At 27.2% G+C, this 24,833-nt stretch overlaps 1 protein-coding gene across 1 annotated transcript in view; it reads right to left on the bottom strand.

Moving 5' to 3' along the window:
* LOC112684263 (neurotrimin-like) overlaps positions 1–21,895 on the bottom strand; it is a gene marked incomplete in the record, with an annotated part of 168,503 nt that extends 146,608 nt beyond the window's left edge. The window contains 1 exon segment of the mRNA XM_025555688.1: positions 21,737–21,895. Coding sequence (XP_025411473.1) covers positions 21,737–21,863 — 127 coding nt within the window.
* Between the last annotated feature and the right edge of the window lie 2,938 nt (positions 21,896–24,833).

The raw sequence follows: 24,833 nt of genomic DNA, 5'->3' as shown, positions 1-24,833 counted from the left end.
GAATTTATAATTATTTTATAAATATTTAATATTATATAAATTGTTTTATAATGTGTTTTTAATACAAAAATAAATACATTATTGATAAAATTACGATTAAGTTTTTTCTGAGCCTCCAATTTTTTTTTTTTTTTTTTAAATTATCTGAACCACCATAGAAATAAAATTCAGATCTTATAGAAATATAGATTCAAATTTCGAAAAATTGAATTAGTATCCTTTTATGTATGACTTACAATATAATTTTAAAAACTATACATATTTTTGTTTTTAATCAGAATTCAGAACTTCACAATCAATACACCCATAATTTGGTTATTGAAATCCGTAAATTTGAATTTCAAATTTCAAAAACTGAAAATACAAGTAATAAAAGTTTCGAATTTCAAATCCAGATTTTTTAGTCTAAAATCCGAAATTCTCAGACTTTTGAAGAATCCGGATTCAATACCCATCACTAATCAAAACAGATATTTTTTTAATGTTGATTTTACATTCTTTGGAATTGTTTTATTTTTTCTTTGTTGCGTATTGACTTTCATTTTAAAAATTCCCGTCATTTCATTATACATAAAAGACGATACAATTTTTAAAACATCCATAGAATAAAACAATAACGTTTACAAATAAAATAGTTATAGAATACCTAGATACCAATGGATATAGAACTCAAATGAATTACACGATGTTTTTAAGACAATACTTTCGTTCATACTTGAGTACGTTTCTTTTCATATTGTGTTGAATGTAATTAATGTGATTACGAATGATTAATAGCACAGGATTTGACAACAATTATTCCATAGTATACGATTGAAATTTAATTGAAAATAAATTTTTGTTTCGTTTTTATTTTAATACGTATGACTTATGTAACATTATTTTTCTGAAAGGTTTAATTCATTATTTCTTCTGAAATTTATAGACCAATTGTAAATATATTTAAAAAAATAAAATAAAACGGGTGAAGTGTTGACAATTTAGTCTATTTTATCAGATAAATAAATCATTTTGCAGCATAAAAGACTAAGTTGTTTGCACAATATGAAAAATTACACACATACTAATCAATTTGTATATAAATTGTAGATACCAGTTTATATGTACTCACCGAAAATATAGCTAACGGATAAAAATTTAAATACTCAATAACAATCAAACGGTGTAACTACAAAAAAAGCATAATTTCTCTTGTTTAATAATATTAATAGAATAACATATAAATTTCTATCGAGTGATCCATATAAAAAGTATGTCAAGATAATTTTCACTTCCATAATTTTCAAGACACTAGAGAAGTTTTTATTATGTGTTCATGCCACACTGTTTATACAAACTTTTATTTAAAACGTTTTTCTCATTCTCCTCCTCCACCATCTCTAAGCCTCATTTAAAGTTACTTTGAACTTGTAGAGTTCTGTTTGAATTCTTACTTCTTTTACCAATCTTTGTATAAAGAAAACAAAACAAATAAGGTTTTTCAATTATTAAAAAAAAATCGTTTCCATTACAAAATAGGAAATTCAATTGAAGTTTTGGGAAAATTTTTTATTCAAAAATATACATAATATACGTATTATATTGTTTTGTTTATTCATAAGAAAAAATTCAAAATATATGTATTCAGAATAACATTAACTTCATTCGCCTTAAATAATAAATTGTTTACACACCAAACTTGTCGTTGCAAAATTTTAGTTGTTTTTTAAATTCCAGGTGTTTAATAACAATATGAGTATGCGTGTTATTATTTCCTTTATTTATTCCTTGATTCATTATTTCCACTTTATTGAATAAATTTGTTTTATCGATGTTTACTTATTCAAAATTACCCATGGGAAAGGAAATTTTGATGAGTTACTGCTAATTTAATATAATATGTCCTATTAAACCGATTTTATTTAATTAAATCCATGAAGTCGAACTCTAAAGATTATATCATTATTCACTGTAGTAATAGACTAATGTTTTTTTTTTCAAATTAATTAGCAATCGAGTTAATAACAATTCTCAATTATCACTTTTAAACAAACCTTGTACCAGGTAAAGAAAGGCACGGTATTTCAGTATATCACAAAAAATGAACAGCAATTTTCCATCAAAGATTTAAACAACAACATTATAATTTAAAGGTACATTTTAACAACTTTTCATCGTTTAAAAACATTTATTATTTCTATAGTACTTGATAAAGAACGTATAAGTTAAAGGAACGAAATAATTAGAATAGAAAACATTAATTTGTCTATTATTTTAATTGAAATGGATTTATCTAGTATAACTTACCGTATATTTTTTTTACTTATAAGGTTTTAAGATCAAGTAATTTCATAAGATATCATTAAAATATCGCATTACACAAACGAAAAAACTTTCAAGTTTCAAGTAAAATATTGCAATAACCTTAAAGCTTCACAAATCAAAATACTTTATGACAAATTAAGAGACCTATAAAAAAGTTTACAAAACTAAATAAAGCTCCTCATTTAACCCACGACAAAATTGATCGAGATGATTAAAATAATATATATATATATATATATATATATGTATATAATTTATATAAATATTTGTAAACCTTCAAAAATAGGATTAAAGACTAGTGATTAGTAATATCTTGAGTATGAATATACTGTATACACATTTTTTCTAACTAATGAAGATTTTTGAGAACATAAAATTCTGAATTTGAAATTGTGTTTTATAATAGTTTCAATTCAATTTATTTAAAAAAGGTCTTTGATGATAATTCAACTATGCACGAAATGAAAAATTCTCAATCTGTCCCTCAGAACTTTTTAAATATTTTCAAGTCTTACCGAACACCAAAATCAATCCATCTTAAGATATTGAGTTTGAGCATCCGCGAATAATGGATCTATGCTAAATCGTACCAATGCGATGATTCAATATTAATTATGTATATACTATACGTATAACATACGGTATAGCAGGAACGGGCAACTTAAAGTAACTAGAGAGCCAATTTTTAGAAAATATATAATCAATGCTTATACATACATATGACATTTAGACTTTAACGATGTTTACTCGTAATACTAGATAACAATTATTACATCGATAAGTTAGAGTATAGACGATAAACTTTAATTCTTCTACGAATCTTATATATGTATATATGTATTATTACAATTATTTTAGGTTGACATGATCTTATCATGAATAATCGATGGTAATACATTTTCGGTACAAACTGAAACACCATAAAATGAAATATTCATTAGGTGCATGGTAAATACAGCCGAAAACCCCGTTGTCGCAGTAAAGTAATCCACCAGCATTACTTTTTCATCGGGAAAAGGATTCTAGCCGAATTCCACTGTCAAGTCAATGTCATCAATTCCGAATTGACGTTGATCCGTTTGCCAAACACAATATATACACTCATAGTTTCCGTAAATAATTAGCTCAATCAACAATAGAGTACCTACATCTAGACACATGCCTTATATCATATTTTACATAATTTCACGAATGTCAGTTTTACAGAAGATAAAAAATAGATCATTGTCATTTCATGGCAGTATTACTTAAATACTAATATGATTTGTTGGTTTTACAAACACATATCGATGCTATGTTACAGTATATTTTTTATATCAATTTAATTTAAAAATGTGATTGTGTGTTTATTGTCTCGTCTTGATCTTGGGATTGGGCTAGTAGTTTTAAGATTTTGTTTCATATGAAACAAACTAAATTAATTTATCGTTATATCGTGGCTACAGCTGGCTTACTATGTTTTATAGAAAGTAACCAGATTTCTTTATGATAATGTTATAAACTTTAAAAGGACAAACATTGTTTGGTAGGATCATAAAAAAAGTCCCCTTCCGATTATAACCAGTAGCGGAACCATTACTGGAGATCTTTAGCTTAAATAAACCTACAAACTAATAATGATTCAATTGATTTTTTACGTACCTACCGGATACGATTTATCGTTCGTGATTCATAATAATTATTATCAAAAAAAAAATTCTACCTTCATTCCGCATATGGTTTAGAGTAATTTCGCATATACTCTTAAACTTCTTGAATATCTTAATTTTATTAGCGAAATTTTTTATTGTCTGTAAAAGATCTTTTGTTTTTATTTTGAAATAACTTGTGTTACTATCATCATTCGCATCAGTCAGTAGATAACATAAAATGTATAAAACAATGGGTAACGTGATCATACATATATATATATATATATATATAGGGCCGCGTTAAGAGGGAGAATGGTCAAAGGGGGCAATAGGTCCCGGCCGTCATACTTTTGTAAAAGTAAGGGGGTACCCTTATCTGCAATTAATATGCTTCCTGTGCCCAGTGGCCCCAAAGAAAAAAATTTTCCCCGCAGCACTGAAATGTTTGACACGGCTCTATATATATACGCTACGGTAATAGTACGAATACCAGTAAAACCTAAGATATACATTATTGCTTGGTCAAACCCCGAATAATTTTAGCAGTTCGGACTTTTACCAACGAGTTTTGGTAAATCTTAGGATTAACAATCAATGATTGTAAAAGTCCAAAATTATATATTTTTTCCAATTCTGTGATAATTCTTACCTATATAAATATTTATTGCCTCAATGTTATAATGTTTGTATATGCTATTAACTTCATACATAATACGGTTTCTACCTACATGGCCTGTTGCAATATAAGTATAATATAACTCATTATACCGAACATAATAATGCATTACTTCGAAGTCACCATTCATCAGAACAGTTTTTTTTCACCAGCAATATTAACAATATCAAACCGTCTAAGTCGCCGATAGTGAACTATTTTTTTCATATTAACAGATTTAGCTACTTTAACTTTACTTAAAAATATATTATATTTTTCCTCAGTTAAATAAAAATTATTTTTGTCATTTTTTAACTCCACAACACCATTTAAAATTTCATAAAATCGTATTATAAGCGACATATTAATACTGTGTATACTCGTAATACTAACCGCGATAATTGTAAAACAAATACTGCTCGTAAAATTACTTCCTACAACTAGCCCCAGTATTAATTTATTAAATTAATCTTCTATTAAATCTGTTACATATCTTAATCATTGAAGACACAATGATTAAAACTTTTATTATAATTCGTATTACACTTAAAAATTAAATTAAGTATATAAATTAAAACTATTAATATCAACACAAATGCACAAGAATAAATACAGGTAAGAATTATCACAGAATTGGAAAAAATATATAATTTCGGACTTTTATAATCATTGATTGTTAATCCTAAGATTTACCAAAACTCGTTGGTATAAGTCCGAACTGCTAAAATCATTCGGGGTCTGGTCAAGCAATAATGTATATCCTAGGTTTTACCGGTAAATCCTAGGTTTCACCGGTATTCGTACTATTACCGTAACATATATATATGTAGATACGCTTGGGTGGTCATTATATTTAAACTTTCAAATTTTTAATTTCTTACTAAATAAAAGTAGCTATCGTTAAATTTGGTCATGATTAATCAATTTTTTTAAGTGCCACAAAGTGGTCAAATAATTTAAAAATATTATTCATCTTTGGTGTTTTGAGTTTAATTTAAAAAAAATACATGACGTAAATTATATATATATATATATAATATATATATATTGCCAACAAAAAAAGATATTTTTAATATTTCTCATAAATTTATTAATTCCCAAAAAAAAAAAATTGTAAAATACTTGATATTTAATAATTTATTTCACAAATGTGGTTTTCATATGGCTATTTATGCATATTTGAATAACGGTTGATGATATGATAAAATATATTGAGTAAATATGATAAAAATTATGATTTTTTAAGAAATTATATTATAAATTAAATATATTATAGTATAAATTAAATTAATTATTTTGTTACTACAGTATCGCTAAGATATTATTAAGCTTATAAACCAGAGTTGTAACGAACCTTGAAAAAAAAAAATTACTAAGCTTATAAAAATAGGAAAATAATTGTAATTATTAAATTAAAGAATTAATTAACTTTAATTTTCCATATTAAAACTAAAAATTACGTTTTTTTAGTAATTAATTAAATCCAATAATATAAACAATTTCTTATACATTCAATTTGATTTTAACAACATTCAAAATGTGAACAAAATATTTAATTACCGTATTATTTGTGAATATAAAACGTATTTTTATTAGCTTTCGTCTGATATGATAGTTAATATCCGAGAATTATGAAAATCTCTTCATTTACATAACTTATTATATTTTTGAAGTTATATATGTAATTTTAATTAAAAAATTGTAATAGCGTAAATAGCACGTGCCATCCACCGCATCCGATATACTGCCAGACTAAATAATAGCTGTATCTTTTGTTGAAACATCACCGATGTAGAATTTATATATTCAAGACTGATTATAGGGAGTTTTTAGTACTTACGAGTATAATTATTTAATAATTATTAAATAATATATATTATATTATATTATTATTATTTAACTTAATGTGTATGGATTACTAGAAATGGGTTCGGAGAAATAATACCGTTCTTGTCTACTTATAAAGGAGTTATAATAATATTTTTTATTTATTAATGGCTATAAAATAATAAAATTTGTCTAAAATAATTATGAAATATATTTGTTTTTTTTATGTATTTTAGACAAAAATCAGTATTAGTAATATATTAGTAATATATAATTAGTAAATTAGTATTAAGATAAAAACATTTATTTCTTTATCTTATCTAGATATAATTTTTGTTAACTGGGCTTACTGCTGTATGGAATCGTCACGAATGAATTGAAATTAATTATTCTTTGCTAAATATAATGAATTCGTTTTTATTGGTTATTCTTACTACTAAGACTTGAGTCTTATTCTTATAAATATTTTTTCATTGTTGTTTTAATGTTAGAAATATTTAAATATTTTAATATTTGGTTCAGTCGACGAACTATTTTAACACGTAATAAAAACCACTCCTAAAACCATTTCTAGTGTATGATGATGACATACGAGGTACAATAATTTTCTACTTCTTATATCAATACACTGTAATACTACATCATTTTGATACTGCGATTTTCGAAGCGCGTCAAATAGACGCAGTACATTCAACTTGTATCACATTTGCGTGCAATTTCGGCATATCGACATTTCGATAAAAGTTGTACGTAATCGATGAAAGACAATTTTGTCGCATTATATACATCGATTTCAATATTAATTTTGATTGTTCTAAAGATCAATTTCATCAAATTTATCTTCAATGCTATCCTTAACGTTAAATATTCATCACGCATTTTAATAGACACAACACTAGCATACAAGCATAAGATATTCGCCGAGTATTTACTGAAACTCGAATATTATTGCTCTTGGTCATTGTTTCAATTTTTACAAAATTTAATTATTTTACCAATATATAACTAATATTTTTATATCTTGGTTTATTTATTGTTATTGGATAAATAAAATAAACGCATCGAATTGACATCGTCAATATGTAGATACTTTGAAATTACACGCTCCATTAATGTCAAATATTGTTAACTGTTGTATTAAACGATGGTGAATGAGCATGATTTGTTATACCCCAATTAAATAACGACTATTATAGCATTTGACATTGCTTCCAAAGTTTCAAATTTAAGCTGTGGAATATTGAGGAGCTTATAAACTCAATCTCCAGATACTAAAATAGAAAGACGATCAACATATCGTCACAATATCCGTTCCCAGTAATATCGGGTAATATTTTGCCATCTCAGTGCACAGTTAGAATTTTCAAATTATGATTTTTATTAAGTTTTAAAATTGTATAATTAATTACTCAAAAGTTAAAAGTAACATGCTCTTTTTTTTACACAAGTTTAGTTCAATAAATCATTAGAAGACACTATGAAATGTACATTATACATCGTGCACGAACCAGTATTATTATTTTACAATTTATTGCGAAATTGAATTAGATATTCAGCCAACGAGTATTTTTAAAAAATTTCAAAAGGCTCATTAATAATTTAAAAATCGCGATGATGACTTGACGTGTGACCCTTTTATTATAACCTTTATTTTAAGGAATTAACATTTTTATAATTTTTACTTGAAATATTTTTTCGTATCACCTACTGATACTCTAATATATATATATATATAAATGACCGTAAGAAACTAACTTCGTAACATATAATATATTCAATATTTTATAATTTTTCTTAAAAAATAACAGATTTATGAGAAATATTATAAATATATTTTTTGTTGACAATATAAATATATATGATTTACGTAATATACATTTTTTGATTAGCGCAATTATTTTTTAATCAAACTCAAAAAAATCAAAGAATAACTCTATCTTGCAATCATTTAACCACTTTGTGGCAAATTAAGAAATTGATGAATCATGATTAAATTGAACGAGAATTATTTTCTTAAAAAAATGAACAAATAAGGGAAACTAAGAAATCAACAATATTTATCTTTTTTATTTTTCCGATAAATAAGTGTAACATTAATAAATGCGTCTCAATATAAGGTAGACGGTGACTTCCTGTTTGATGGCTTTAAAGGGACTACGTCACGGTCGTCTTCAAAATCTGCTACATTTTGTTCTGAGTGCTTAAATTTCACATTAATTAATCATGGGTCGGAGCGCAAATGCTTACCAGCACCCTTCGAGCGACTAATTATTCCAAAGTTCTGTCTTCCGAGAAACTATCACGTATTTTTAATTTTCCTCCGGTCGTTTAGTGATTAGATAGCGAAAACATAATAATAATTGTTAAATTGCACGTACTCCTGTCTCAGAAAACACGTGTAATACCCGTATACATATTTTTATATATATACTTTTATTTTTATAAGGAAATTATTTATTTTTATTGTTACGCAATGACTACAACAATGTATGAACTATCATACAGTTTAAAATAATGAGATCAGATCGTAATGGAAAAATGTATTGTGTATATTTCGACAGTTACATATTGCGATTTTAATGTGCGAAAACGTTCAATTAAAATAGAAAAAAAGAAAAAAAATGCTTCGGAACTCGATGAAAACACGTGTACTGGGTATAATTTATTATGGGCAAAACAGGCGGTAGGCAATTATTTCAGAAAATTTGTAGAAAGCATTCCGTGGTTGGAAGAAGTGGGGTGAATTTAAGTTTACGAAGGGGTGAATTTCTTGAGTATCCCTAGAGACCGAAAAAAAACCGTCCGGGGGGTGAGTTTACAATGCATATATTATTTACGTTTGTATGTATGTTGAAAATAAAATATACGTACATTACATGGTTTCCACCGCATATACACAATAATAATATTATATTCTTATAATAGTCGTCGTGTTACATATGATTTATACATATATATATATAAGTCAACTCGTTGCGATGACGGTGGTGGCAAACGCACCTCGTTAAAAAAATCGTAAAAAAAAACACAAGGCAGTGGTATATATTATACTATATTATACCATCGTCGCCCGCGCTGTATTGTTACAATACGTCGTATTTTAGACTTTTTTAGACTTCGGCGTACAGTTTTTTGGCCCTGGTACGACCGTGCACCGGTCCCCGGTAGTATTTTATATATACTAAGCACCTATTACATAGCGTGTTAGGAACGTTAACGAGAACGCGCCAAAGGGACGGTGACGAAGACGACCGACGGTTTGTTTTACGCACATTGTGTGTGTAGTCACGGATTATTTCACGTAAATGTGTGTGTGTGTGCGTGCGGACAACAGTAGCGTGTCTGTCGAGATTTTACAAGCCGATTCATTATTGTATTAGTGGCGTCATAATAACAATACGTACCTAATAAATACGTTGTCTGCGCGCGCTCAGCAGTTCGGCGACGTGTAAAATACGACATGATAATATTGCGCTGTCGTCGATGGTATTTATTGCCCGTTTACAATGCGTTATCGCCATGCGTACCGTGCGTATCCATAAAACCAACCCTACCACCACCGAAGACAACCGCTGTTGTAATAATTACAAAAAACAACCGTAGAGGACAAATTTACCTCTACCCCAAAACCGCATAAAAATCTTCAGTTGACAATAGAAAATATATACATTGTAGTGATTAAAAAAAAAACTTTATATTTTTTTATTTTCAGGTGAATATGTTATAATGTATGTTTTATACGCGTCATATAGCGTATGCATATCAGTATTTTTTTTTAAAATGTATTTTTAAATTATTTTATGTTATTTTGTGTTAGTATCACATGATTATCTTTCAGTCATCAACATTTTCATTGTGCACGTAGCAGAAAAACAAAAGTATATATCTACTAATTTTTTTTTTTTTTTTGCTGAGTTAATTTTTCGAATAAAATTGGATAGAATTTTTTTTTCACCCAATAGTGTTAAATATAGCGCAAGATTACAGTATGAAAAAATTCATGAAATGCGTATTTTAAGGTTAAAAATAATATGAGTTTAATTTACCTTTAGAACAATTGGGATTTTCGAAATATAAGTATTTTTAATAGTGATCTTTGCACATCAGCTAAATACATTTATGTATGAATACAAATCTATTTACAGTACACTTTTACACTTATACACTTATATCTCTTTGCACACAATGATCACATATATGTATATACGTCTTCATATTTAATGATAATACATTAAATGATTATTAAAAACACATAGTTACCTAACAATTCAAACAGTTTAATTATTATTAAAGAATATAAAATACAATTTTTTAGCACAATTTTTTTCGGCTTTTTTTTCATGTTGATACTTTGAGTTTCTGCCAGTTATTATTTCTGCCTACTTAATACTCTTAACAATTTCAAAGATGAATAAAATGTCCATTTTTGTTTTCACATATTTTGGAAAGCATGTTTTTGACTCTTTCGCTATAACAGTGATTCCAAGTTATTTCTTTTGAAGATACAATAATCACTTTGTCTTAACTAAGTCTCTTCAAAGTCACTTCTTAAACAAAAGTTCCTTAATTTACTTTTCGTGCTGATCAAATGTTGTTACAAATACAATAATTATAAAATTTCAATATAAATATTGCCATGGGCTATTGCGTCTTCAAGAAAACAATTGCAATTTTATGTAATTTGTTAGTCATTTACCTATATATATATTTTATTGATTGATGTTCAATGTAAAGCGTAAGCTTACGTCTAACATAAGATGTTATGGTTCTATCTGTAAAAGTACATCACTTTTGAAAACTTTATATTTTTGATTCTCGTTAGCTTATTACTTATTTTACTTATATTTTATTGATTGATATACGTTGTAAGACATAAGTCTACAACTGTTGGGTACAGTTCGATAATTGACAAGAATAGTCTCAAATTTTCTAGAATATTCAAGACGAACAGTACTTCTTATCTATCAGAGGTATTGTCTCGAATATTCTAGAACTGACCTATCGTTTTAACTGCCTTCTAATCCGGTGACGACCGGCTATAAATTCACGCCGTCATCACCAGGTAGTCACAATTTATTTTAATCCGTCGTGCAATTATATTATTACTGTCGTGTTCGGTTTTTTTTGTATCCGTTGGTTGTTGCCGCGTAAGTAACATTTGTCAGTACATAATTTTTATATACGTTGGTTGTTTCTGCGTTTTGATTATAATAAAAGTTTTATAATTTAATACAGTCCACTTTTTTGTTTTTGATATTTTATATCCGGCACCAGTTGAAGCGTGGTCGGGGTGACCACCAATTTTGGATTCGGGACCTCGCTTAAACAACAACCAACATAAATCATTATTATATTTCTATATGTAAAAGTATATTACTTTTAATAAACTTTTGATTTGAATTCTCAATAATCATAAGATAAAAAAAAATTATTTCAATCTTAATTACGACTCTGTAAATATTTTTAATTTCTCAATTTTTATTTATTTTCACTTTTTTGATTCCGAACGTAACAATTATTGATAGTATTCTTTTAAATAAGGCCCTTACTAAGGAAGCACATTTGAACATTTGGAAAAATCTTCACCAATGAAATATTAAATTTTTTGGAGTCCCGTTAGATTTGACTTACAATGATACCATTTTGTCCCAGATTTTCCATAAAAACACTCAACACGCAGTGGCGTACACATAACTTTTGTATGAGGAGGGGATCATTTGTAGACAAATCATTATTTTTATTTTATTTTTTCTAACGCCCACACACTAAGAATATTATTTTACAACATTTAAAAAAATTCCTAGGAGGGTCCTAGGTACATTTAAAATTATAAATTATTATTATCATTAAAACATAAATAGATAAACATTTTTTTTTAATTACAAATTTTATATTTTAATTTTAATGTGAAAACATTTAAAATGTGATCGCGGGCCGCATATTATGACAGGGCGGGTCGCGGGTTGAAGACCCCTGACTTATATCATCTAATAGGAATGCAATACGACGTCGTTCTAATTCATCCATATTTTCAATGAGTAGAAATCAAAAAATAATAGAGTATAATAATTAATAAGAGCGCGTGGGGTAAATTTTTACCGAACTATGAACAGAACCTCATTAGTATACTATTACTCACGTACTAATGTTAATACATTCCAGGGTTACCAGATAAGGTTTGAGTCGTATAGCCAATAGAGCGCCTTCAGGTCGCCCAAAATAACCATTATCTCAGATAAGTTAGGTAGCCCAATATAACCGATATCAATGTTTAATTTATACAAAACATAAAGTTGTTATATTACAAAAATATTATGTTCCACTCATCAATGCACACACTATAATCGGTATAATCTTCATGTTCATTAAACACTTGTAAATTAAGCACTTCTTCTAATGCACAATCTTGATGTAATTGCTATCTGAATTACTGTTAGGTCTTGATCACACATTGAAGAAGTAAACTAGATATATTATACAACAACATGATCACTACTCAAAATACAGTAACCAATTCCGTAATTACGACAAAAACCGTTTTTATGTTCATTACCTGAACGTTGTACTGCCCAGTGCATTCGTTTTACGATTTTTTTTTTTATTTCATCAGTAATCCTGATATCCTTGTTCTAGGAAAATGGGGGGGGGGCTAACTTCTAAACCCTCCCTGGCTATGGCACTGATAACCCCCCCCAAATAAGCATCCATTTATATGACTGGCTTAGAACATATATAATATAGTTATTCTTTGGTAGTGGCTTCGGGAAATAGTCTCCTGCAACGATATTAGGTTAAAAAAAGGCGCTAAAAACCACCCATTTATATTTAAATACTAGCCCAATTGTCATGTACACGCCAATTAATAATTTTGACCGATATTATGACCTTTGAGGTAGCCCATTTGGCGAGAAATCGCCCAACATGACAACACTGATACATCCCAATTGTTTCGTTTTTGTGATTGTATGATATCATAACTAATGTGAATATGAAAAATCTAACAAATAACTTAAAGCAAATTAAAAATAGACTGGGATAAATAATTACGCCACGCACCTCACTAAAGGTTAATATTCTTTATAATATAATAATTACAAGATCCGTGTTAACCGTGAACTGTTACGACTCAAACTCAGCATATGGTTAGCGACCCTCCGCCGATATAATCAATATATCATTCTAAGCGTGAAACGTTGTAAAAAATAATATGAAATTGATATCAATTATAATAATTTATTCGATGTAAGATCAACCTTCCCAATAGTTAAAGAGTATATTACGTAAAAGATGTTATTATTTTATTCGTGAACTGGAAGAGCTATATTAAAATAAAGATTAGATTTTTTTTTTGCATTATATGATATATATATATATATATATATCGTATACGTTTATTGAAAAAAAAATCATCGTTTGCTTCATTTAGCCATTAAAGTTATCACACAAAGAGTACTGTTAGGTATACTCTTAAATTACCTAAACAACGCACTGTATAAATAAAAAATTATTTTGCAAAAATTGTACAATGTTAAATAATACTTTGTAAAAAAAATATATTTAAACCAATTATGACTATATTTTTTTTATTCATTATAAATAATTGTTATTGAAACGATTCAAGCATTAATCAATTATTACTAATAACTAAGTTTGTCATTCTTCCCGATTTGACCGGGATAGTCCCGGTTTTAAAAGTATATTCCAGTGTCCCGGCCGATAATTTAGTTTGTCCTGGTTAATAGAAGCTGAGAGAAAATTCCATTTAATATTGTATTATTTATTAATAAAACATAGAAAAATATTTTATGCTAAATACCTCATTATATTATGGTTATCTAATCGGCATGGTTATATACAATAATAATGTATTATAGTATTGGCTAAAAAATATTTAATTATAAAATTATATACTTTTTTTTTTGTTTCCATATAAACGTTACATAAAAAAAAAAAATAAATAAAATAAAAATATTATTCAATATAATGTCCCGGTTTAAGGATTTTAAAATTTGGCAAACCTGCTAATAACCATACATAAATGCATCATTTTTAAAACAAAGTTTAAGTCGAAAACGATAAATAATATATTAATTTGTAATGTTAGCATAACATTTCCAACTCTATGACGTCTATATTTTTTATATTTTATTGTAACTCGTGAATATAAAAATACTTACATTTTATGATGTTAATATTGACAACTCAAATACACGATTAAATATTTAATTATGAGTTATGACAAAACACCAAGGAAGTTAAAAAAAAATCAAAATAAACATGTCCTAGTCTAAAATTTCTATATATTTTGTCAATTTTAATTACATTTTAAAACCCTCTTAAAAAAAAAAAAAAATGTTAAACATTATAAATATTAATCTACAAAGTGTGTCATATTATTTTATAAATTTATGATTTGAATACTTTTTTTAATTAACATGATTATGATTATTTTTAAATTGCATAATAAAATAAGAAATCAAACACTATATAAAAAAACTTTCATAACAATTTGAAATCTGAAAATTATAAATTGTATTTTATTAAAATTAGAAAACAATCTTGAAATTATAAATCATTAATATTTAACATTCTTAAAGTTCATAAAATAATAGTATACTTAAGTATCAAATACCCTGTAATCAATTATGTTGAGATTTTAATAAATATTTTAATGATTATGATACGTATACGTCATTTCTTCAAAATAGTAATTAATAAAATTAGAATAATCATATCTAACAACTCGATGTTTAGTTCAAATTTAATTTTAATGCATTAAAATTGTTCGAAACGAAAAGCAAGTAGAATTTATTTAAAAAGATTAGATATAATTATCTAAAACATAGTTAAATTAGCCATGTAAAAATGATAATTGTAATATCACAATAGGGGATATCTTATGGTATAATTTTATTCGCATTATTATTTTGCACAATTTATTTAAAAATCAAAATTATACCAAGACATTCAATATTTTTGATATACTATATCTTAGAGTATTAACTCAGTATATAGTATACTGAGAATAATATTTGTTCCAAAATATAACAAAATTAAATTATTTAAAGTTTAAATATCTTAGAAAATTTAAATCCTGAACTATAAAGAATAAAACCAATTTGTTTTCGCTCGATAAAAAATACATGACTATATATATAACAAGACTTAAAACATTCTGCATAAATTGCTTTGTCATCGTTTTAAGACGTAGTAAATAAAAATTAGGGTAATACTTTGTGCATTTATTATTCTTGTCTATATATATATATATATATATATATATATGCATACATACATACATACACTCACTCAATTACCAGTCAACCATTTATATTAAGTACAGAAATTATGACTCCATACAAAAGTATGATTTACATTTTTTGAATTATAAAATATGAAATTTATCGAAGCAAAAAAATGGTTTTTGTTCTTTAATTAATAAATTATTGTTAACGAAAGCATTTTATCTTATGAAATACATAAAATTACTTAATGCTTGCATACTTGATCTTGTATTGAAAATCTTTTGTGCCTATGTAATATAATTTAGATAAAAATATTTTTAATATTTATATTCTTAAAAACTTTAGTCCAATTCTCTTTTCTTCGAATATAATATTACGTAATACTCGAATAATCAATTTATTAATATATGGACGAAAGTGAAGATGTATGTACTAAGATATAGAGATAAAATATAAGATCTAAAATATAGAGCCTCAAATCATAACGATTTTAACGACTTCGATTCTTAAAAATATAAAATTAAGGTCTCGGTTCCGGTTTCAATTGAATACAGTTTTAACCGGTTCCAACTAATATAAATAATTTTTAAAAAGTACAAAATAATCATTATTATGTGAAATATTAATTTTCTATTAAAAAATCTAAGTTTTATTATAAAAACATAAAATTATTTTAATTGCAAAATAATATTATAAGCAAATAAGGATTTCGAAATGTTTGATGTCAAACACAAATATTCGCAAATTAATAGGATATACTTTGAAACATATAAAACTTAAAGTTTTTATTAGAGGACCCATATTTACCGTAAAACCTATAACACTAGACCTATTGAAAGTATAATCATCATTTAAATATGCACTAACAGACGACAATGAAAAACGATAATAATATTAAATGAAATATTATTTATATTTATAGTTTTTTTAAAAGATGAATAACATATTTTCTTTTACCTAATACTTGTATGGCCTAATGGAAATTTAAAAAACTCAAATCATATCTGCCATAACCACGAATAAAAAGAACTGAATTCTAAACGTATAATATTAAGTATAGTGGTAGTGTATTCCAATTTTGTAAATATTTCAAATGTTAACTGCTAGATTCGCGAACCATATCACAACTGTATTATTATTATGATAAAAATATAAATATTAGTATCATAAACAATAAATTATAATTCTAAATTTCTGACAAAAACAAGGTAAAGTATCAATTAATATTGATTATTATTGTTAAAATTTAGAAAAAATATTTGGTGTCTTAATGCAGTGAAATACATAAGCGCCAAAATGAGATGAGAAAAAAAAAAGTCGTATCGTACAAAAGCGCCAAAATCGTAGGTACCTGTGAGCCTCCGTTAAATATTAATTTGGACTGAAATTCCGGATAATGAGGTTATACAAACTACAAATGCAGCTGAATCATATCATATCATATCATCGACATTTAAAAGATCAATTTTATGTGGCTTATTGTTCCGTTCATATAGTAATTGATGTATTATTAAAATTACAAAGCGAAACATATTTATTTTGAACTCTCCTCGTATCAATAAATTAAAGATATCTCACGAAGAAATAATTGTTCAATGGAAGAAATACCAGGATGGTGAAATAAATCGTACAGAATACGCGAAAAGAGTGGGATTAAAAAATCAACCAATTCATACATTATAATATTACATAATTTTATATTATAATTTATTATCGACATAATAATATTAATATAATATAATTTTTATTAAATATAGCAATTTTTAAATAACTACCTACCTATATAAAATATTAACTTTGGCGCTTATGTCATATATCGGGTAAAACAAGTATACAATATTATTGGTGCTTATGTCCTACAGATCTTGGAGCAAATGATAGGTCATTTTTGTATCTTTGGCACTTATGTCCAACAGCCGTCTTAATGATTGACCTAATAAATTTATAAGGTTTACACAACCGTATACAACATTTATGACTATGAAACATAATTTGTACGTTAAGGAAAAAAATAGTTAAAATGGAGAAGTACGGAGAAAGTTAACTATACAGTAAATTATTTTTTTTAAAAATACTCATCTGATTTAGTTAACAAGGTTTACGTATACTAATTATATTTATGAACGTATTTATATTGTAAAGCCATATCACGAAGAGTGACGATGTTTTGAGAAATTCTTATTTTTGATTATTAATTCTTATTAAATCTGATCAATCATTCAATTAATAATATAAAAAGAACTTTTGATCATAATCATGGATTATTATTTATATCTGTGATTACACAATTTTTTTTTTTTTGATAATAAGATGATATTCTTTATTTATTTGATAAATAAATGTAAAATAAATAGTTGTTGTATATTAATATAGGTCTAAAGAATAAAAATACGTTATTGCACATGATTTACTTTTCATATTAAAATTTTTAAACTGACATCTAAAAAGATAAAAACTAGGCTCTATTTTAACAATATAGCCTACTAATCCCGACAAGTCTTACGTCAACATTTGCCACTGATGTGGGTGTAATCGTAAAACGAATGAGTACAGTTCATTTGTGAACCGTAAAAATGACTTTTAAAATACATTTCTAAGTAAAATTCTTAATACATTAAAAAAGTAGCAAATATAATTAATTAAAAATAAATTATAATATGATAACATCGTGAAATATGAAATATTACTAAGCTGTGTACATTTTTAAACAAATATTATCTTACATTTTACTTTTAATCTAACTATGTAGTTATTTCTGCATAGGCAAAAACATGCATGAGTATCTAGTTTTATGAGAACCGTCAATAATTTGAAATAGATTGATTAATTTTTTTTATTTTGGATTCTAAAAAAATAATAGAAAATATACTTGCACAAGATTTATAAAAATAAATTTTTATTTTTATTTTTGTTATCGTTAGAATTTTTGGTTAGTAGAATGCATAAAATGTTACACATGCATTCTTATTGGATCAAAAACTGTAAAGGAAAATAATTACTGTTTAATAAGTACATTATTTTTTATTTGCGCAATAATCTTGGAAACGATAAAAAAACTTTCAATAATATTGTATTAATTAAAGCCATAGAGATTTTTAAAATTATAATACTTTTGATAAAAAAAGTTTTTTTTTTATTTTATGGCTTGAAAATTGAATATAAGTAATTATATATAATCAGATTTTATTTGCAGATTTATTCCGTTGGTTTTTTTTACAATCGTTTACAATTTAAATAACATCAAAACTATTTGAACATGTATATAATTTATGAAAAATTAAGACTTATTTAATTTTTAAATATTAATTTAATATATTCTACATTTTTCTAAAATATTAACCATGTTCAATCACATTCATACCCGTATTTTATTTTAAAGTATGTGAAGAATAATGGCATGGACAAATAAAAATAGTTTTAAATAGTCTACCAGATACAAAAATTAATTATTTTTCCTTTGTAGCTTTCCTTCTCAAACAGAATATTAATATAGGTGTACAGGTGGGTTCATGCATTGTATAGGTCGTTCAAAAGACTATATTCTTCATCAAACATTTTTAAATGTTTGAAAGTGAAATAATTAATTATAATTTTCGATTTTAAATAAGATTTATATTTATATAATTTTTATACCTATGACCAAACGTTTTAAATAAATCAAGTAATTACTAAAAATGAACATTATATTTTAAAAATCTCGTTCGAAAATTAAAATGCAAGTAAAATTACGTTTACAAATACGACTAACAAATACTAAAATATTTAATTAAAACATTAAAATGTATTAATATATTTTACCTTCAGTTAAACATAAGCCAGCAAAAAATTAAACAAACTTGTAAAAGTATTGAATAACACTGACACATTTAATATAAAAATATTTTAAAAAAACTTAATCAATGATCATTTTGATTTGATTTATTATTTTTTAAATATTAAATAATCAAAATTACTTTTATAATAATTGCAATAATATAAATCATATTTTTTTGTAATTTTTCTGAAAATTATTGACAACAATTTTTAAATGTTGAGAAATTAAAAAAAATTACAGTTATTTAAGGATGTAGCATTAAAAAGATACAATTTCTGATCGAAAAAAAATTCTACGTATGTTTTTTCGAAGTACCCCTATAGCTAAAAGAACTGAGAAGTATATAAATATTAAAAATGCTATGTATTCCAGGTTTTTCTTAAAATCCAAGGAAACAAATAACATTTTTATCGTTTTTATCAAGTAATAATAATCATGTTTGACTAGAAAATCCTCATGATTTTACAATATTTTCAGGAATCCATGATCAACAACGATTTATAGATTCATTAAAATTCTAATGAGACCACCGCTATATTCTAGTATGGACATTTTATTAATCAATTTACAATAAAAATAAAACAAAGCGTTATGAATTGACTGACTAAATATCGTATAAAAGAACAAAAAAAAAAAAAAATCTAAAAAAAATATCTTAGAGTTGAATTTTTTACTACAGTCAAAAGAACCAAAAATAACTGAAATAAATGTATTAAATTTAAACCAATCTTTCTTTTTAGTTTTGTAGATATATTAGTTTCATATAAATTGGTACATACTTTCAATTTTCAAAATTCTGGGTTATTTTTAAACTTCATATTCCTAATAAAATTTCGATACAGTATTTTTTTTTTTTTCATTGTACCTACAATTTTTTTATCGAAAACCATTAATATTCATTTATTTTAGACTAAAATATTTAAATCGTTTATCCAAGTACATTTTAACTATATCGCTTTATTTAAAATTAATATGGTCATCAAATTAATTCTAATTTTGATGACTTCTAAAAAACTTAAGGTGAACTAAATTTTTTTTTATACAAATGTACACTAAATTGCACATATTATCAATCATATCATATAATGAAAATCAATTTTTATGCGTTGTATATAATTGCAAACAGAACGCGATTAAAAACGATAAACACAATTTCATCTCTTAAACATTCATTGGTCGTACAGGATACAAATATGGGGACCTGCCAAACCATCTAACATTAGACCATTACAATCTTTCCAATCAATAGCTCTAAGAATCATCACAAATGCCCCTAGTACTTTACAAATCAAAATCTTCATAAAGACCTTCAACTACCAACTGTCAAAGAACTAGCAACTAAACATTACAAAAAATTCCACAACAAACTAAAAGATCACCCTAATCTACTAATTCATCAAATTTCCACCACAACAATTCCAAATAATATCACTCGCCGCCTTAACAGGGACTGGCCTTGTGACCTACTAGATCCTGTGTTATTGTAAAACGGGTGTTAATAAAAAAAAAAAAAAAAAATTGTAAATAACAAATAGTAAGTAATATTGTAGGTGTGGCCAGTGGGCCACTTCCTATTCAAGTTTTCATGTCACTGTTGTACTTTTATTATCATAATTGCTTATTGTGTAACACTTCACAGATTGTAATTTTCTATACCAATAAAAAAAAAAAACATTCATTGTACCTAAAATTCGACCGGAAAATTGTACTTTGAACTAAAGTACAAATACTACGGATTATTCTGCATGCTTAGTAATAAATGTATATAAAGAGAGTAACGCAGCATCAATTCCCTCCCTTTTGGTATTCATCTCAAGTCATTATATATGTAATATATTATAGCATATTTACGCTATTTTAATTCGAGTCATACGCTGAACATACTCAGTGTACATTGTACACCTCATAAGGTACACGGTTTCATGGTGTTTTCGCAGCATTGATAGTATCTTTTAATAATATGAATATCGACTATATCAACTGGAATATTTTTGAAATTTGTTAAGAGCTTAGAAATAACGAACCGGTCGGTCGTCATTTTTCGGCTCAATCATACAATATTTGTTTTTATTCGTACAGCTTTTCGTTAACACAAGGTCGATCGTCGCGATATTCTACTGGCCATCGTGTGCACGTACTACGCACCAGCACTGGTGATCGAAAAACGAACTCGTTTGTCCAATCCAGCTCAGCTTACATGTATTATCATAGAACTATTGCTATAGGAAAACGATGGCAACGTGCGTTTTGAAAATCTTACCGACTACGAGTTCTCCGCGGGACGGCGGCAGGACGGCGGCTAAGGTGACGAGTGCGATCGCGATCACGTGGAGCACATGCCCCGGACCTGTGTGCATGGTGGTGCGGTAGGTCCGCACGTTCGGCATAACGGACACGAACTGACGACGCCGGCAAAACGGTCGCGTGTCTCGGCAGCGTGTATCGCGAGCGCAGCCGTCGCACGAGGGCGACGAAGGGTTGTTGCTCCGCCGCCGCCGCCGCTAGAAGTTTTTGCCGCCAAACGTGGACCGCCGCCGCCACCTACCCACCACCGAGCCTATGATAATAAACCCTTTTACGATCACCACACCCCCTCGGCTGACAACTACCGTCGCGGCCGCAGCGCATAATGAAGTCGTCGAAACGTCCGCGATCCGCGACTGAATTTCACGACGAGCACGTCTTGTAACAATAGTAACAATAATAATAATAATAATGCATACGTATTGCACGGCAATACCTATGTGTTATAATACTAAACGATTTTGGTCCAGTTATATACGTATGTACATACGATACGGTTTACGGTTAACGTCCGACCGCACGACGGATAAACCGTTTTCCGGCACGTTCTGCTGACTGCGATTTCCCACCACTGCAAATATTATACGAATCGTTACAGATATATACAACGTTATTAGACGAACACGAAATCTCGGAACGTTATTTTAGACGTCAGCAGACAGCGTACGCCCGTGCGTATTACACGAGTTGTGTCCAAACGCGACCGCTCAACCATCATAAGAACGCGATACGCGTAACACGTCTGTTATATTTTATAGTGATCGAGAAATAATAACCGACTCGTGTCTCCGTCGTCCATACAAAGACGCGTGTACAATTGTCCGTGTGTACGTGATAGTAATGGAAATGAAATTCGGATTCTCCGAAAATCCAAAAAATCCGGATTTTCGATTTCGGATTTTAAGTTGTAAGATCCGAATATTTGGGTTTCACGTTATAGATTTCTCTATTCTAAATCAGAAACATACATTTTTCATTATAAATTCTAATGTAAATAAACGATTAATTTTAAATAAAAAAATTATTTGAACTTTAAAATTGTAAAACCGATACATATTTTTGCACTTCACTTTGTATTTAATATGTTTAATATATTTAATAAAAGTATTATTTATTGTGTCTTTTTGGATAAATTATTATGGTACTTAAAAATGTTGTTACTAATTTCATGTATAAATTGAATTTAGGTCGTAATATCTACATGTTATTGCGATATTGATAACTGTTGTTGTTATATTTTTGCTTTAAAAGTTTTCATATAAATATATTAATTCATTACAAAAAAAAAAAAATGTGTATTTATCAAGGCTTAAATATAAGGAATCCATAAAAAAATATTAATTCAATGTTTCAAAATCCCATTTTCCGTATTCCACTGTTGCGTTTTATACTTAACTAATCAAGGAAAAACAGAATTTTCTGGTTAGTAATATACTTAAATTTACAAGCTTTACGCGTTTGTCCAAATGACATTGGGTCATAGACTTGCATAGTTACACGAATAGTTATACCGGAATAAAAGTCAAAGTTTAACGTTTTTTCCAAGACTGTTGCAATTTCACATTTTACCTTATTTCAACTTTTTACCATCATATATATATATATAAACATATTAGTTTTACACACAGAAAGTCCATGTTTCAATTGTTGAATAGAGAGGAGGTAGAGCAATTTTGGAAAACCGTAACTCTTCTAGGCTCTCACGCATGTCCTGATGGTACATTAGCCGTCAACATTTTATCGTATGCTGACGTGAATGCTTTATATTGGTTTCGAGATTGTTTTCAACGACCGTCTCCGCCTGTATGGTATATTGTATTACGCGCTTTTGCGCATACAACGATTTCGTACGCATTTGAGACGAAAAACGAACGACCCTTCGAAATGTGCCCCAATCTAGAGACAGCATCGCCCTTATACTTTTTATATAGTAATATTCGAGACGAATTCGCTCGTCATACCATCTCCCGTAGGGTAGATATATTTTAACGATATATCATATACCAATAACACAAGATTTACGAGGACCAGTAGATTTCTACCCCACGTGGATCACGAAATAACCTAACTATCCAAGGGAATATACCATACGGTGCATATCAAAGTTTCTCTCCGTCCATAAAAAAAAGCCTCGTGTGAAATTGATTCGAACCACTTTATAACAACTATTAAGCCAACGATATAATTATAACTATCAATTTATTTTTTATTTTTCTAACGTCGTACGGTGATATCGGATAAATATAGATTTAAAATAAATACGCTATAACAAACAATTTTCAAGTTGGTCCCAAACAATGTTTTTGCTTCATCTGATAGAAATTTTAATTTACAAAACCTAGGATATAATGCAAATATTTTTGCCAATATTTAACACATCATTTCACATGTAAATAGATTTCTTTATTATAATTAAAAAGTATGGTTCTTGGTCACTTCCACTGGCGCCGACTTGTATTTTATTTGGTGGGGCAAAGTACAAAATTTATTAATACCACCATTCAAAAAGTTAGAGCAAAATAATGACAGGTTACATGATTGAATGATTATATTGTAAATTTAATCATCATAAAATCGCTCGCTTCGCTCGCAATTTTTCACTCCAATTTCATCTATTAGATGTGTACTATTCAGCAGTGTCGTATCCAGGAGGGGTTAGGGGGTTATAACCGACAGCCTGCACTATTAAGTCTATTTTAGAATACAATTGTATTTATTGTTAAATGTGCCGCTTAAAACAGCACATAATAATAATAATATTAATATAAATTATGATCGAGTAAAATGTGTCATATTTTATCATAAATCAATAATCATACAGACTGAAAATGATAATTATAAATTAGGTATTAATTATTATTACCTATTAACCCTACTTATTGCTAATATTACTACTTTATAGTAGTCTTAGAAAAAAACATTTATTATCAATTTGAAGCGCAAATAAATATAGGTTTAATTATTTAAATATTAAATACGTTATTAAAATTAAAAAAATTTAAAACAAAATATATTTCACGGAGCTATTGGTAATTTAAGTAACTATCTTAAAA

This window comes from Sipha flava, unplaced genomic scaffold (genome assembly GCF_003268045.1).
Source record: "Sipha flava isolate LNK unplaced genomic scaffold, YSA_version1 247_pilon_pilon, whole genome shotgun sequence".
NCBI lineage: Eukaryota > Metazoa > Arthropoda > Insecta > Hemiptera > Aphididae > Sipha > Sipha flava.
Note: the sequence above shows the minus strand (reverse complement) of the source record. Positions and strands in the feature narration are given on the sequence as shown.